This window comes from Chelonia mydas, chromosome 2 (genome assembly GCF_015237465.2).
Source record: "Chelonia mydas isolate rCheMyd1 chromosome 2, rCheMyd1.pri.v2, whole genome shotgun sequence".
NCBI lineage: Eukaryota > Metazoa > Chordata > Testudines > Cheloniidae > Chelonia > Chelonia mydas.
This window is the reverse complement of record NC_057850.1, coordinates 42734568-42750482: the sequence shown is the minus strand read 5'-3', so window position 1 is coordinate 42750482 and position 15915 is coordinate 42734568. Positions and strand designations below refer to the sequence as shown.

The 15915-nt window shown below is 39.9% G+C and overlaps 1 protein-coding gene across 1 annotated transcript in view; it reads right to left on the bottom strand.

Moving 5' to 3' along the window:
* The window catches only part of CDH17 (cadherin 17), a 37080-nt gene that overhangs the window by 5553 nt on the left and 15612 nt on the right, over positions 1-15915 (bottom strand). Inside the window, exons 8-13 of the mRNA XM_027818236.3 lie at positions 11568-11718; positions 9016-9231; positions 7521-7597; positions 5679-5870; positions 3505-3749; positions 928-1058 (exon numbers count right to left, since the gene is read on the bottom strand). Of these exons, the coding sequence (XP_027674037.2) occupies positions 928-1058; positions 3505-3749; positions 5679-5870; positions 7521-7597; positions 9016-9231; positions 11568-11718 (1012 nt within the window). The remainder of the gene's footprint in view (positions 1-927; positions 1059-3504; positions 3750-5678; positions 5871-7520; positions 7598-9015; positions 9232-11567; positions 11719-15915) is intronic.

Below are 15915 nucleotides of genomic sequence, written 5' to 3'. Positions count from 1 at the left end.
AAACATGACATGTACAATTCCCTGGGCTACTTCCCCCACAGCAGCTCTCATTTCCTCAAGCTCCACTTCACCCTTACCTCAGGGCCTCCTTCCTTGTGCCTGATATGGTGTGTACTACTCAGCCTCTCCAACAGCGCAACTTCCTCCCACAGCTCCTGACATACACACCCACCTGACTAACTGGGAGGCTTTTAACTAGTTTCAGCCAGCCCCTGAGTGGCTTCAGGTGTCCCAATCAACCTAGCCTTCTCCCTGACTTCTGGAAAGTTCTTACTTGGCCCCAGGTGTCTTAATTGACCTGGAGCAGCTGCCATTTCACTTATCCTGGTACCAGGGATTTGTTTAGCCTGGAGCTAATATATCTATCTCCCACTACTTTTCTATAGCCATCTGGCCTTGCTCCGTCACAGTATTTACGAGACAGATATGCCAAATATTCACATGCCCTTTCATGCTTCAACTTTTATCTTGCACTATTTTTTAAATCTTTTTTACAGTGCAAATATTTGTAATCAAAATAGTAATATAAAGTGAGCACTTAACACTTTGTATTCTGTGTTGTAATTGAAATCAATATATTTGAAAATGTAGAAAAACTAAAATATTTGTAATCAATTTAAAATTGGTATTCTATTGTAGTTTAACAGTGTGATTAAAACTGCAATTAATTGCAACTTTTTTTATCTCACGATTAATTGAGATTATTTTTAAATCATTTGAAGCCCTAATCCATATTATCAATAATCTGAAGTTTCATTTTACAGAAAGTAATTCCTAAACGAATATATCCTCCCAAGCATAAACAGCAAGATGCATCAAAAATAATTTAATAGTGCAGCTTCTATAGCTGTATCAGAGAAAGTCAAGGTCTTACTGTTAGCTGTGCATGTAGCCTTGGAAAACAAACATAGTGGTTTCATTGCTTACTTTCTTCTGTTGCAGTGACTTGTACTTTGTATTCATGTTCTACTTCTCGATCCAAAGGAGCATGAGTATATATCGCTCCAGAAAATGTATCAATCCGCAGCCAGTTTCTCTTGTTGCTTTCCAACGTGTATCTTCACAAAGCATAAATATATATGTGTATATATATATGTATATATATTCTGTACCAAGCGATAATAATTTTTATAGAGCAAATGTCTATTCATTGGTTAAACGTTAAATTATCTGTACTGGTTTAAAAACTGTCAGTAAGTAGCTTGATTAGTAGAGTATCTAAAGGACAATGATAGAATTCCTTGGGAAAAGTTGATAGTCCTTCCACCAAAAAAGAGGGAGACAACTCAAGAGATGCCCTGGGGTCTGCCCCTCCGTTAGGGTTAAAAGCAAATGAAAAAAATATGAGACTAGATGATCAGAGAGGTCCTACTACCACAATCTAAAAGCTGTGCCCTGTGTAAAATGCAGTTATAATAACTCTATAATTGTCAATTTTTTAACGTTCCCAAATAATTGTCTTTTAAATTTTGATTTTAAATGACTCTAGATCCTTAATTTGCAAAGAATCTTTAAAATGTGACCTGAATAGAAACTCAGTTTAAACGGAGTGTAAACAGTGTTGTTTGACAATTGACTGAGTGTGCAGACAGCTAGCCCAGGGATACCCTGTGAACTGCTCCTATTAATCTCAATAGGATTTTAACTCTGAAGACAAATGATGATTTAAATATCAACATTTAATTCTTTCACCACTGATTGAGTTAACAAAAGCATCTAGTTAATGTGCTTATCTATCGCTTTTTGACATAGTGGCAGATACTGGAGTAAGATGAAGTAGGGTAACTGGTTGTTGACTGGGTTGCTAGGGAAAGGAATAAGGAAATCTCACAACATGCAGACAGGATCAATAAAGCTTAGAGGTATGTAACTCACTGTTGAATATCACTGCCTTGGTTTAAGGATCTACCACTTACTGGGGACATTCGCAACATCAGTTCCAGGGACAATGACCCCATGACAAACAGCCACAGTGGAAGCCATCTGAACCCATTCCATGACACTTGCACCATTTAGAAGACAGGCAAGTAAAGAGGCCTTAACCTTAATGGTCAGCAACAGGAAGTATATTGCCTTTTAGTATAGGATAAAGACAAAAATATATTCTATCTATATATTCTACCAGGGGGAGGAGAGAGGATTTGTATGAGGCACAGTGACAGAAGAAAAGTGTAGATAAACTAGACAAGGCTGGTGAGAGAGACAAGCTTTCAAGCTTACACAAAGCTCTTCTTCAGATCTGAGAGACCTTCTAAGGTCTCTGTGTAAGCTTGAAAGCTTGTCTTTCTGTCTTTCCACAGAAGTTGGTCCAATAGAAGATATTGCCTCCCACACCTTAACTCTCTAGTATCCTGGGACAGACATGGCTACAACACTACTGTCTGTGATGAGACATGTATTACAGTCACAGGTTTGATCATCAGGCTTCAGTGTTTACAAGTGATTGTTAGTGCATGGCAGAGAGCCACAAGTTGTGACCCTGAGTGTTTCCCCTTCGTGCCAGTTTATCAGGGGCAGAGAGGTTGTCAGCCCATCTTTAAATGCTGTCCTGTAGGTGTCACCATTGGCATTCTCACTGAGACAAACCATGTTAATGGAATCAGTGTAAAGTATAGATCATTCATATGGGTGGTGCTGGGGAGACCTGAGGTCAGATTCGTCCTTCATGTAACTCCATTAGCTTGCTTGGTGTTTTCCTCAAAACTAGTTAATGTTATTTTTTATTTTTCCGCAAAACCTCAGTATGAATTATGCAGGAGTAGGGGCAGAGCATTTTTTGTATCCTAAACAGAGGCTTAGACTCTGAGAATTGAACTAAAGAAGACTGATTTGAAAAAAAAAATCTAATGTATTATTGAAGTCCTGCTTTAGATGTGTTAAACTCTTTGTTTAGTTTGTAAGTGTGTTCTGCTGCATAAAAAGCACTAACAATTTACTGAAATGAAAAAAAATCATTGTCCTCTTGCTTATTCTTAGACTCCATCTAGGAATATTTTATACGCAACTCATTCATTATTAAACCTACTTGAAACACAAATCAAGGCAAAAGGGATTGTTTTCAAGTCAACAGTGCCTGTCTCTGGAGATTTACTTTGGCCTATTTTTCATTATTAATCTCATAAACCATGAGCTCCATTGGAATTATTCTTGCTATAATACAGGTACATACAAAAGGCTTTACCCTAGAGTTCGCTGCAGAGAAGATCATGTACTGCAACAGGAATACAACCAACTGTTTCCATTGTATTATCTTCCACAATAAAATGTAAACTATACGTACATTGAAAAAATTATTGCATTTCCTTGTATTCTATGTTTGAATGTGTCCTCTTCCTGGCACAGATATTCTATTGCTCTCAACCACAGCATTTCAATCTAGAAGCTCACTGGTTTAGGACTAGATTAACAACTGATGTGAGAATCCCAGTCAATGCTAAAAACTACAAATAAATAGAAGGCAGGGTGTTTTTGTTTGGTTGTGGAGATTTTTGGTTTTTGTTTTACCTTATCCGGTCCCCCTCAGGATCATTGGCCGTCACGTTCATCACCAAAGTACCTACAGGAACATCTTCAAATATATCTACTATATAAATATTCTTGGAGAAAACTGGCACTTCATTCACATCCGCCACAACAACTCTGAAATAGGCCGTGGAGCTTGAATTATACTGTACTCCTTTCACCAAAGGTTCTGGATTTGTGGCCTTGACCGTCAGGTTGTACATTGAAGACATTTCAAAATCAAGGATCTGGAGAAATGGGGAGAGATTGCAATAAACAATCATTTCACTGTTCTCTTCAGTAAGAGATTGAGGAATCTCTTGTGTATGCCTATAATCTCCAGATCATTTGAAGATTTCCATCCCTGGGGGAAATGGAAGCAAAAGGGTGGGTATTGTCAATGCTGAAGATAAACTAAGAAGTTAAAAGTAAGGCTTTCAGGCAATCTATTGATTCTCCCCTAATGTGAAGCCAACAGACACAATGGTACCATCTCCCCTGCTTTGGAGACAGAGTATATCTTAGGTAACAAAGGGATAGGGCAGACTCATCTTGTAGGAGGACAACAGCACAGCACTAGAAAGAATTATTTCAAAACGAATAGATCTTGGGAGTGTCCCTCAGCAAGTAACATTTCCAATTAATTTCCAATTCTATTTATAGAAATAATATTTATTGTTACATACAAGAAGACTCTGGCTCATGATTGGTTGAAAACAGTTATGCAATTAGTTAATATGTTTCTAATGGTTACATTCTTGGAAAGCAATAATACTGAGGTCTAGAACAATGTCAAGAAAACTGAACATGTGAATGACTGCACCCAAAATGGCTGCAGGTGAGGTAATGAAAACTATATTTTACCCATTAGATGATGAATAATTATTTGTTTGTTTTTGGCTCTCTCTAACTTGAACTGCCTTTGAGAAGGTTAATTTCAAAGGAAAAGCACCTCTGTTTTTTAAACTTATGGTCATAATACAGAGTTTTCCTGGTATTTCTAATTATATATTCACTGATTTCTTGTTTCAGTGAGTGTCATGATTTGTTATCTATCAAGGTAAATATTGACTTTGGCTTTATACCCGTCAGTGTTCACTTTAACAGAAAAAAACTCTACATTTGTCCTGATCCTGAGACACGCTGAGCACCTGCAACTCCCATTGTAAAAATCAAGTATGGGTTGGAAATGCTCCCCAGCTCTAAGATTCCATCCTGGAACAGATATCTTTTACTTAATATTGTATTACAAACAAATATCTGTGAGACACTGTAATGTTTACTGGCTTAGTTTTCAAGTGACCCATTCATAATATTGCACAACATGTAAAACAGTGTTTGCATGAAGAACAAAGATCTACCCTCCAACATGCCATCATCATATCTTGTGATATATTCTAAAGAAACAAAAGAGTTGCAATAAGGCTCACTCTTATGTTCAATGTGTCAACATAACTTCACTGACATCAAAGCAAGTTCCACATAAGGAACAAGTGACCCTTGTGTGAATATTTTAATTTATTGACTAGAATGAGTAATTTATTTAACTCTGATGTTCTTGTAAAGATTAAAATATAATTTTGAGTCTGTATGGAGTTTGCCTCAATTGAAGAGACATGGGTAACAGGTACAACATTTGGTGTAAGAGTGATAAAAGACATTCATATTTTGAAGGACAAAGAAAATGTCTCTTTGTGGGTAACTTGTCTGGAAATCAAAACCCTTTGCTGTGTAGCGCTTTACAAACTATTACCAGCTTTGCTATATTGTATGTGGCATAGGGCTGGGATACACTTAACAGTTAAAACACACTTTCTGCTATTCTACAGCCATTTTGTAAAGAGTTATAGATATTCTTCTGGCTTTAGTTACCAATTTTTGTTACATGTTGGGCTTCCTCCTCATTTTTTTCATTTTTCTTAGGATGCAGGTAGTTTAATTATTGCTACTGTACTGGCAACTTCCTTCCAGTTCAATATTCAAAGCTTTAGCTCACCACCTTACAATGGGGCACCAATGAGACACACATTTTAAGCTGTGTTTTCTGGAGATCCATAATCCATCAGCAGGCAGTTAAAAAAAAAGATTACTGGATGTTGTTTAAGAACAAAAAATAAGGCTTAAAGAAAAAATTTATTTGTACTACTGTAATTTAGGAATTAAAGAGATCCACTTACCTTGTTAATCTTGACAAATCCCCTATTTGTTTGGGGGTCTGTCTCTATAATGAAATTTTTATTTTGGTCTCCCTCTTCAATTTGGTAAATGATTTGAGAGCTCCCAGTGAATGGGTCATCAGCATCTGTAGCTTGAATTTCTAGTATTACTTCTCCTACTGGAGTATCTTCAAGAATAGTCCAATTACCATACTAAAGAGAAAAGACCATTGAAACATGAGACATCAGGAACCATTCAAGGAAATGGGCTTCAGTGCTACAACTTAGTGAAGCATAATCATTAATGAGTTCAACCACACAAGGAAGAAGAGAATTATTTTCTCTATTTACAGATGAGGCATAAAGAGATTGAGGCTAAGATCCTCAAAGATATTTCAATACCTAACTCCCATTGAAATCAATGAGAGTTAGGTGCCTAAAAATGAGAGTTGGTTCCTAAATGTCTTTGAGGATCTGGCCCAAGGTCACATAGTAAAATTATGACAGAACCAGGAATTCCACCCAGTGTCCCGAGTCCCAGTCCAGTTCCAAAAAGACCATCCATCCTTCTAGTTTTGATAAACATCTGAATGATAAACTCAAAAAGCTGAGTTATGTCAATCAACTGGCTAGAGTGCCCCATTCAATTGGCAAGGATGAGTAGTGGTTGCTATACCAGCCTAAGGTAAGTACTTTATAGTCAGTTAACCATCAGGTATTTCACCCTCAATCGTTCTTTAATTAAAAGTGCCTATTTGAAATTTCTAGGCCCTTGTACAAACCTCACACAAAAGATACATTGGACATATGTCAAAAATAAACCTCCCGAACTGCCAACATGCTCCTTAAAGATTTTTTTCCTTAACACTTGAATTAATTTACAAAAATAAATAATACTTCTCATGCCAGCAGTGGTTAGATTGATTTTTTTAATTTATAAACTTTTTTAATCCTTTAAATATATCATAATTATAACTATGTATTTGTATGGTTCATATTGCTATTATTTAGTTCAGGAAAGAAATTGCAGAATATTATTTAATTGAAATGAAATATCTGTAAAATTAAGTCAAGGAGCTACAAAGGTGTAATTGATGGCATAATCTGGCCTTTGGCATGTTTCCTCCAACTATTTAATCTGCCCCAATTAGCTTGTTACAATTTTTTTTCAATAGTTCTTTTATTAAAAACCTTACATCCTTGTAGTCTAGAAACTGAAGGGATGCTGCCAAGTTAAAATATATATATTTACATACGTTATTTCTGTATTACTAGTAACATTTTAGTTTATTAGAACTGAGCAAACTTCCTAAATCTAATCCATTCTTCACCATTCATGTTCTTTGTTTGTCTTTGCACTTTCCCTTTGCAGAAAGAAAATAGACTGGTCAGTTTCACTTGTGATTACAGGTAATTTCACTTTCTGGTGCATATGCACTAGCACTGTTTTTGCAATGGTATTGGGGGAAATCTTAAATCCAATACATTTTTTACATTAAGCCATTTTAATCCATTTCATTTCCACTCTCCCCTCCTCCCCCCTTTATAAAACCTACATTTCAGGCCTGAATTCCCAATATTGTCCCTTTAAATGAACAGTACACATTTTAACTTATTTTCATACTAAAGAATGAACTCTTAGATTTGTGTAGTAAGTCTGTTTACCGCAGCTATTTAGATCTCGTAGACAGGCCTTGCTGCAGAGGCATAATGTTATCTCTGCTGCTCACTAGCAATCTTAACCAATGACCATTGTAGTTAATGGAAAGACGCCCACTGACTTCAGCAGGCATTAGATCTGGCCATAGCTTCAGTAAAAGTTTGTCTTGTAACATCAGAAACAATATTGTGAGGAATACTCACGTCTGATTTTTCAAAGATGGGAATCTGATCATTGATGTCAATGACGTTTATTTTCACATCACACAATGTTGTGAACACTGTACAAAACAGAACAAAGCAATATCACAAGCAACCTTTCTGCAGAAAACCTGAGGTTTTTTTTCAAGTGTCCACAGTGTGACAGGCATTGTACAAGCATACAACATGGCAATACAACATAGCAATCGAAGCAAAATCCTACTGCTGTCAGAAAGACTGGCCACAAGATATTGGGAGTCACAATTAGTTTATACTTTGAGGGGGGTTCCCTCAGTTCTCCTTGCCTCTTCCTAGTTCTCTCAATATTTCCATCATTCTTTCCCCTAATTCTTTTCCTAAATTTACTTTCACCCCACCCCTGATCAGGAGCAGGAAGATAATGAATTTTCTGTGTTCTTCATAACATGGAGATTGCAAGGAGACTCCTCCCTCCCCCATCCAGAGATACCAGTCTTTTTTTCCCCTATGGTGGGTCATCAGAGAACATTCTGAACTTTGCTTATAGCTGGACCTAAACTAGGTATAATTAGCAGAATGCCAGTCAGTGAACTCAGACAGCAGCAGACCTCACAGCCTTGTTTTAAATCCAGGAATGTGCCACAAATGGCGGCGGGGGGGGGGAGCCCTTAGTATTTGGTTTTATGGATCCAAAAAGTCTGCTCTGGTTGACTGTAAATTGTTCAGACATAGTCAGATCCCAGTATTTTCATTGTGTATGTCTTAAACCAGGACTCAGGGAATATCCTAAACAAAATAGTTTAGATGTAATTCGAAACGAGCTTCCAAAACCAACTTCCAAGCCTTTTGAAGTTCTCCTATCGTTTGTTTAAACCATGCTGTTTCATTAACGAAGGGGAAATGTAATCCTGCTTACTCTATGTGCTTCTATCTCCCATGGAGGTCAATGTAAATTTTGTAAGTTTTGCTTGGCTAAGAACTGCAGGATGAAGCCCTTAGTCTTTAATGGGAAAAAGTACATACTTTCTATTCAGTTAACCATCAGGGATTTCTGAGCTCTTGGATAATGAGCTTGCAAACCCTTTTTGAAGATGAACTTTTGTTCTGAATATTTGTATAAACCATCTGGACTCTCTGGCCAGCTGCACTGAACTCACTAAAGTTTCTTCAGTGAGACATTAATGCTTTCCAATAAAACCAGTGGAAACATCACAAATCATGCAATCCCTTCAGAGATTCCCATGCAGTAGAAAACCTCTTACTGGAGAATTCTAGTGAACCCTCTGCCCTAGTGCTTGCTGAATTTAATTATCACATTATGAGTCATTTCTCTGTGCATCTTTAAAACAATTAAGTAAAATTCAGTAAGAAGAGCAGTGCTCAATACTGCTGCTTCCTGTAAATGCCCTGTCTGGGAATCCCTAAATCGCTTAACATGAACATCTTGGATACTGAACATTGAAACAGGAAGGCTGACGAATGAAATTATTTCAGCATGTGATGGGCTGTTTGTACTGACCTTTATCGGTCACCTCCACCGTTACAGAATAATTCGAAACTTTCTGCTTGTTTAATGAAGACCTAGAGAGCTGGAAAGTCCCAGCTTCTTGTTGGATAATAAAGAGGTTATCTAAAGGGATTTTGGGGTTCTGCTCCACAATACGGAACTGCAGGCGAGAATTAAGAGTGTTTTCTTTATCCATGTCTGTAGCATGCAGAGTTCCAATATTGCTCCCTAGAGTCAGGGAAAGAATGAAGTCAGTTAGATAACACATTTATCAATATATCCTACTTTCCCACTGAATCAAATACTATGGACAATGCTGCTAGTATGAATATAACAGATACTGTAAAAATGCCAATGGCCTGGAAAATACTGTTTGCAATGTTGTTGTAGCCGTGTCGGTCCCAGGATATTACAGAGACAAGGTGTGAGTGTGGTGGGCTTCACTCACCACAAGGGGCCCCTCCTTGTGGCGCCTCCTTGTGGATTAGCTCCACTCAGGTCTGATGCCCTCTTCCTTGCATCATGGCCCCCTCTCTCCAGGACTCAGGGTGCTACTTCTTTGTGAATCAGCCCCTCCAGCTGAGTCACTATACGCCTCCCCTTCTGGGGTAACAAAGTCTCTCCAGACCATCTTGTGCAGTTGGCATCTCTGCCACTCCTGTACCACTTCCCAGTGGCTGGTAGAAGAACCCAGGCCTGCCCTCTACAGTGGGTTCCATCCCAGGGACCCTACAACAAACAGCCCAGGTCTGCATAGTCCTACCCCTTGCAGCTGTTTCCCTGGGCTTCTTCTTAATTAGCCCTCACAGGCTTTCTTTCCCCACAACTCCTCTGGGATTTACCCTTCTGCTAGGGCTAGAAACCCAGGACTTATTCTTCCTCCTGGGTTTTCACGTCTCCTCCTCTCTGCTCCCAGAGAGTGACTGCAGGCCCTCGCCCTGCAGCCTCCTTCTGCTGCAAACTTTCTGGCTTTATAATCCAGCCTATTCCAGACCAGCTGGGTTTCTTGTTGAGTTAGGCCTGGCTGTCCCTCCAGGTGCAGCCAGGTACCCTGGTCCCTCAGGTCCACATTAAACATTTCCGGGCATGTGTGGGGTAGGCACCCCATCACAGTGACGTAATAGCTTTTATTGGACCAATTTCTGTTGGTGAAAGAGACAAGCTTTCAAGCTACTCAGAGCTCCTCTTCAGGTCTTGAAAAGGTATTCAGAGTGTCACAGGTAAATACAAGGTGGAACAGATTGTTCCCTAACCTGCAATAACAACAGATGCAAAACCTGCAGACATATCTCCACTGCTACGGTGATCAGTATCCCCCACAACTCACCTTTTAAGATGCATGAGTCCCACACATACCTATCACAGCATATGGTGTACTCATCCAGTGCACTAAATATCCCAATTACAACTAGTAGGAAAACCAGACACTTGCTACATTCTCAGATGACAGGTTTCACACAGAAAAATGATAAAAGACAAAAATACCATATCACCCATGGACAAACACTTTTCACAAAACAATCGCTCATCTGACCTCTCAGTCCTCATCCTCAAAGGAAATCTGCACAACACTTTCAAAAGATGAGGCTGGGAACTTAAATTCTTAACTTTGCTATACACTAAAAACCGTGGTCTTAATAAAGATATGGGATTTATAGTTTATTACAACAATCTGTAATCCACAAACCCCCCCTTTTTTCTCCGATGACTGCAGAGGTGTTAAGTGGCCGCTTCACCTTGAATGGTCTCTTACAATGTGTGTTAACCACTTATGCTAAACAATCTGTTCCACCTTGTATTGAACTGTGACACTCTGAGTACCTTCCCCAGACCTGAAGAAGAGTTCTGTCTAGTTCAAAAGCTTGTGTCCTTCACCAACAGAAGTTGGTTCAATAAAAGATATTACCTGACCCACCTTTTCTCTGGAAAATACTGTAAAGAAACACAATAGCTTTATATTAAAGCTATGCATTAGCTCAATCAAGAGTTATGGGTTGATGCAGGAATTACTGGGTGCAATTCTATGGTCTGTGTTGTGCAAGAGGTCAGAGTAGATTACCATAATGGGGCGTTTTTGCCTTAAAATTTCTGAACAAGTAATGTAGAGACTTAGGGACAGATTTCACTAATGTTGGTGTTAATCAGAAGTAACTCCATTGAAATTAATGGAGTTACACCAATGTAGCATCCATATAAGGGACAGGAGAATCAAAGCATTTATCCAGTGAGAGCAAACCATATTTTTTATCTTAAAAAAGGAAAGCAAATTCTATTGTACATTTTAGCATTGTGATTGTCAGAGAGCACAATATTGTATTTTAAATGACATTTCTGTTTTACACATTGAGGATTTGATTTTGCAACTCTCACTCACCTTGACTAGCTTAGTTGCACAAACAATCCAGTTGTAGTCAGTGGGACACTTTGCATGAATAAGCACTATTCAAAGTGAATAAATGTGACAGAATTGGGCACTGAAATTGTTAATTCTAGTTTCACCAAATGGAAACAATGTTCAGACAGTGAGAATGATTTATATAACAGTTACTTTAAGGATGTCTTACCTAATTCTTCATTCTCCTGAACTTCAAATATAGTCAAAGCATTCTGGCACACAGGAGGATTATCATTAATGTCTTCAACCTGAACAAAGATTGGCAAAGGCCAGCCCAGTTCCTCTCCTCCTTCTTCTTTTGCAGTTGCAAAGAATGAATACTACAATGATAATATTGCAATTAGGCCTAATAAACGCAAGAACTATAATAGCTTCCATTTAAAGGGATCGCAATGAAAACCTTGCTACCAAATGAAAGCTCTTTCTGTAGGTCTTAATAACATTTTCTTCTATTTTAATACTAATTACTTATAGGCTCTTATATGGTACCTATTACCATGTTATCTGAATGCCTCACCATTCATCACTGCATTTATTCTCCCAACACCCAGGAGAGGCAGGAAAACATTGTTCTCTCCATTTCACAGATGAGTGACTCAGATACAGATAGGTGAAGTGCACAAGAAGTCTGTGCAAGAGCTGAAACAGAATCTATGGGTGACATCCTGGCATCAATGAAGTCAATGGCAAAACTCCCATTGATTTCAATGAGTGGTTTGGGATTTCACCCTATATCTCCATCTAGTCCCAGGCCAGTGTCGGTTACAACCACAAGACTATCCTTCCTCTCTGTGGCCACAATTTAGTAAGGAATTTAAGAATGTGCCTAACTTTAAGAAAAGGAGTACTTGTGGCACCTTAGAAACTAACCAATTTATTTGAGCATAAGCTTTCGTGAGCTACAGCTCACTTCATCCGATGAAGTGAGCTGTAGCTCACGAAAGCTTATGCTCAAATAAATTGGTTAGTTTCTAAGGTGCCACAAGTACTCCTTTTCTTTTTGCGAATACAGACTAACACGGCTGTTACTCTGAAACCTAACTTTAAGCATATGGTTAGTCATAGAATCATAAACTCATAGAATATCAGGGTTGGAACGGACATCAGGAGGTCATCTAGTCCAACCCCTTGCTCAAAGCAGGACCAATCCCCAACTAAATCATCCCAGCCAGGGCTTTGTCAAGCCTGACCTTAAAAACCTCTAAGGAAGGAGATTCCAGCACCTCCCTAAGTAACCCATTCCAGCGCTTCACCACCCTCCTAGTGAAAAAGTTTTTCCTAATATCCAACCTAAACCTCCCACAATGCAGCTTGAGACCATTACTCCTTGTTCTGTCATCTGCTACCACTGAGAACAGTCTAGAGCCATCCTCTTTGGAACCCCCTTTCAGGTAGTTGAAAACAGCTATTAAATCCCCGCTCAGTCTTCTCTTCTGCAGACTAAATAATCCCAGTTCCCTCAGCCTCTCCTCATAAATCATGTGCTCCAGCCCCCTAATAATTTTTGTTGACCTCTGCTGGATGCTTTCCAATTTTTCCACATCCTTCTTGTAGTGTGGGGCCCCAAACTGGACACAGTACTCCAGATGAGGCCTCATCAATGCCAAATAGAGGGGAGCGATCACGTCCCTCAGTCTGCTGGCAATGCTCCTACTGAAACAGCCCAAAATGCCGTTAACCTTCTTGGCAACAAGGGCACACTGTTGACTTATATCCAGCTTCTCGTCCACTGTAACCCCTAAGTCCTTTTCTGCAGAACTGCTGCCTAGCCACTCGGTCCCTAGTCTGTAGCAGTGCATGGGATTCTTCCATCCTAAGTGCAGGACTCTGCACTTGTCCTTGTTGAACCTCATCAGATTTCTCGCACTGAAGTGTTTAAAGTTAGGCACCTGCTTATGTTCCTTGCAGAATTAGGGCCTATATCTGTATTCTCTCCTGGAAATACTTATTCTACCTTCAGAGAGAAGTAGGCAATTGATCACAGTTTTATTCATTAAATCTCTTTTTCATGCACCTCCTGATGATGCATTGCTGTGAGGTCAGCAAATTCCCAGGCAAATGCTGACTGTACAGTTAGAGAAAACAAACTGAGAAACACTATGGAAAGTACCGTTTTTAAAATTAAACACGAAACACAAAATGGTGAGGGAGATCAAATCCCTTTAGATATGCCGACTGGTCACTCTGTAGTATTTTAGCAATTCTTTCAACACCACAAGAAGGGAGATTTGTAGCCTGAAAGCTTATAAATTATACAATGTATTTATAGGCCCAATAAAAAGCATGGCATTATTTTCCTTGTCCAGCAATTTTTTTTCATAATGAGAATACATTTAATACCAAAATAGACTCACTTTAATTACACGCTGACCTAATGTCAGCATCATGGACTATTCCTGGGGCTAAGTTAAAATGCAGCTCTTGAATTTTGTGTTTATTCAAGATGACAGGCTGGCCTGAGCCAGGGTATGTCTACACTGACATTAAATATCCATGGCTGGCCTGTGCCAGCTGACTCAAGCTTGCGAGGCTCGGGCTAAGGAGACCCACTCTCACTCTCACTCTGCCTCTTCCAGCCCCAGCTCTTCCCCCTCCCCTCCAGTGCCTTCCGCCGTGTCAAGGTTCCTTCCCCACTCTGAACTCTAGGGTACAGATGTGAGGACCTGCATGAAAGACCCCCGAAGTTTATTCTTACCAACTTAGGTTTAAAACTTCCCCAAGGTACAAACTTTGCCTTGTCCTTGAACCCTATGCTGCCACCACCAAGCGTGTTAAACAAAGAACAGGGAAAGAGCCCACTTGGAGACGTCTTCCCCCAAAATATCCCCCCAAGCCCTACACCCCCTTTCCCGGAGAAGGCTTGATAATTGGCCTCACCAATTTGTACAGGTGAACACAGACCCAAACCCTTGGATCTTAAGAACAATGAAAAATCAATCAGGTTCTTAAAAGAAGAATTTTAATTAAAGAAAAGATAAAAGAATCACCTCTGTAAAATCAGGCTGGTAAATACCTTACAGGGTAATCAGATTCAAAACATAGAGAATCCCTCTAGGCAAAACCTTAAGTTACAAAAAGACACAAAAACAGGAATACACATTCCATCCAGCACAGCGTATTTTACCAGCCATTAAACAAAAGGAAATCTAACGCATTTCTAGCTAGATTACTTACTAACTTTACAGAAGTTCTGAGTCTGCATTCCTGATCTGTTCCCGGCAAAAGCATCACACAGACAGACAGACCCTTTGTTTCCCCCACCTCCCGATTTGAAAGTATCTTGTCTCCTCATTGGTCATTTTGGTCAGGTGCCAGCGAGGTTACCTTTACAGGAGAAAGCGTTTTTCCTCTGGCCAGGAGGGATTTTATAGCACTGTATACAGAAAGCTGGTTACCCTTCCCTTTATTTTTATGACACGCCTGCCACTGAACAAGCTGATTGGCAGTGAGCAGGAGGCGCTGGGAGGGAGGGGGAGGAGCTGATCAGCGGGGCCCACCGAACAGCTGATCAGCAGGTGGCTGGTGGGTGCTGAGCACCTCTATTTTTTTTCCAGGGGTACTCCAGCCCCAGAGCACCCACTGAGTCAGCGCCTATGGTTCCAGTCCACCAGCACAAAACAGTCATAAGGCTGGTGGATACAGCTATCTCATGATTCCCCCAGCATGGGGGAAACCCCAGGTGGTGTCAGGCCAGCATAGCAGCTCCTGTGCCCAACCCCCTTGCCCACTCTTCCGTCTTGTGTAGGACCTAGGGGCCGAGACAAGGGAGCTTGGCCAAAGGGCTGCTGCACTCTAGTGAACCCCAGCAGCTAGACAGACCTCTTAAAGCCACTGACAACTGGCACAACTTGGAGCAGCCCTGGGACTACAATTGCTGTTCAAATGTAAAGTGTTCTTTGTATGAACACTTGCTTTTAATTAGTGAAGCACACACATGTGTGCACTGTTAAATCTTAGTCCTAGCTGATGTTAGCTACACAGAATATACACGACTAATTTCTTTCCTCTTTGTGGAAAGAATGTGTAGGAATGTATCTGAAGAGAGAGAGCATCTGATAACATCTGTTGTTGGGGGAACTCTTCGATATCTACAGTAAGTTCATTTGTTTTGCCTATTGTGAAGAGATGTCTCCCCACCCTACCTCGTGGAGAAGAAAGGCAGGAAGGCTTGACAGAGCTAAAAATTCCGCCACAGTCCGCCACTCGATCAGGTACTATAACACTGTCTCTGTACATAGCACATGTTCTGTCCAATTCAGGGTAGGCTGTGAAAACTGCAATAACTACAGAACTCGTGTTGCTTTAGAAAGAAATATTATAAAGTGCTGAATTAATGGCTCTTGGGTGCATGAATGTAGTGTGGTGTGATGGGCATGCCTGCTATTAAATTGCCTAAGAGTCCATGTCTATCAGGTCACTCAAATTCATCCAGAAACCACATCAAATTAAATCTCTTTCTCCTCCCTCTCCCACCACTAACTCGCCTACATTTACACGCCCAACCACTATTGAGTCTC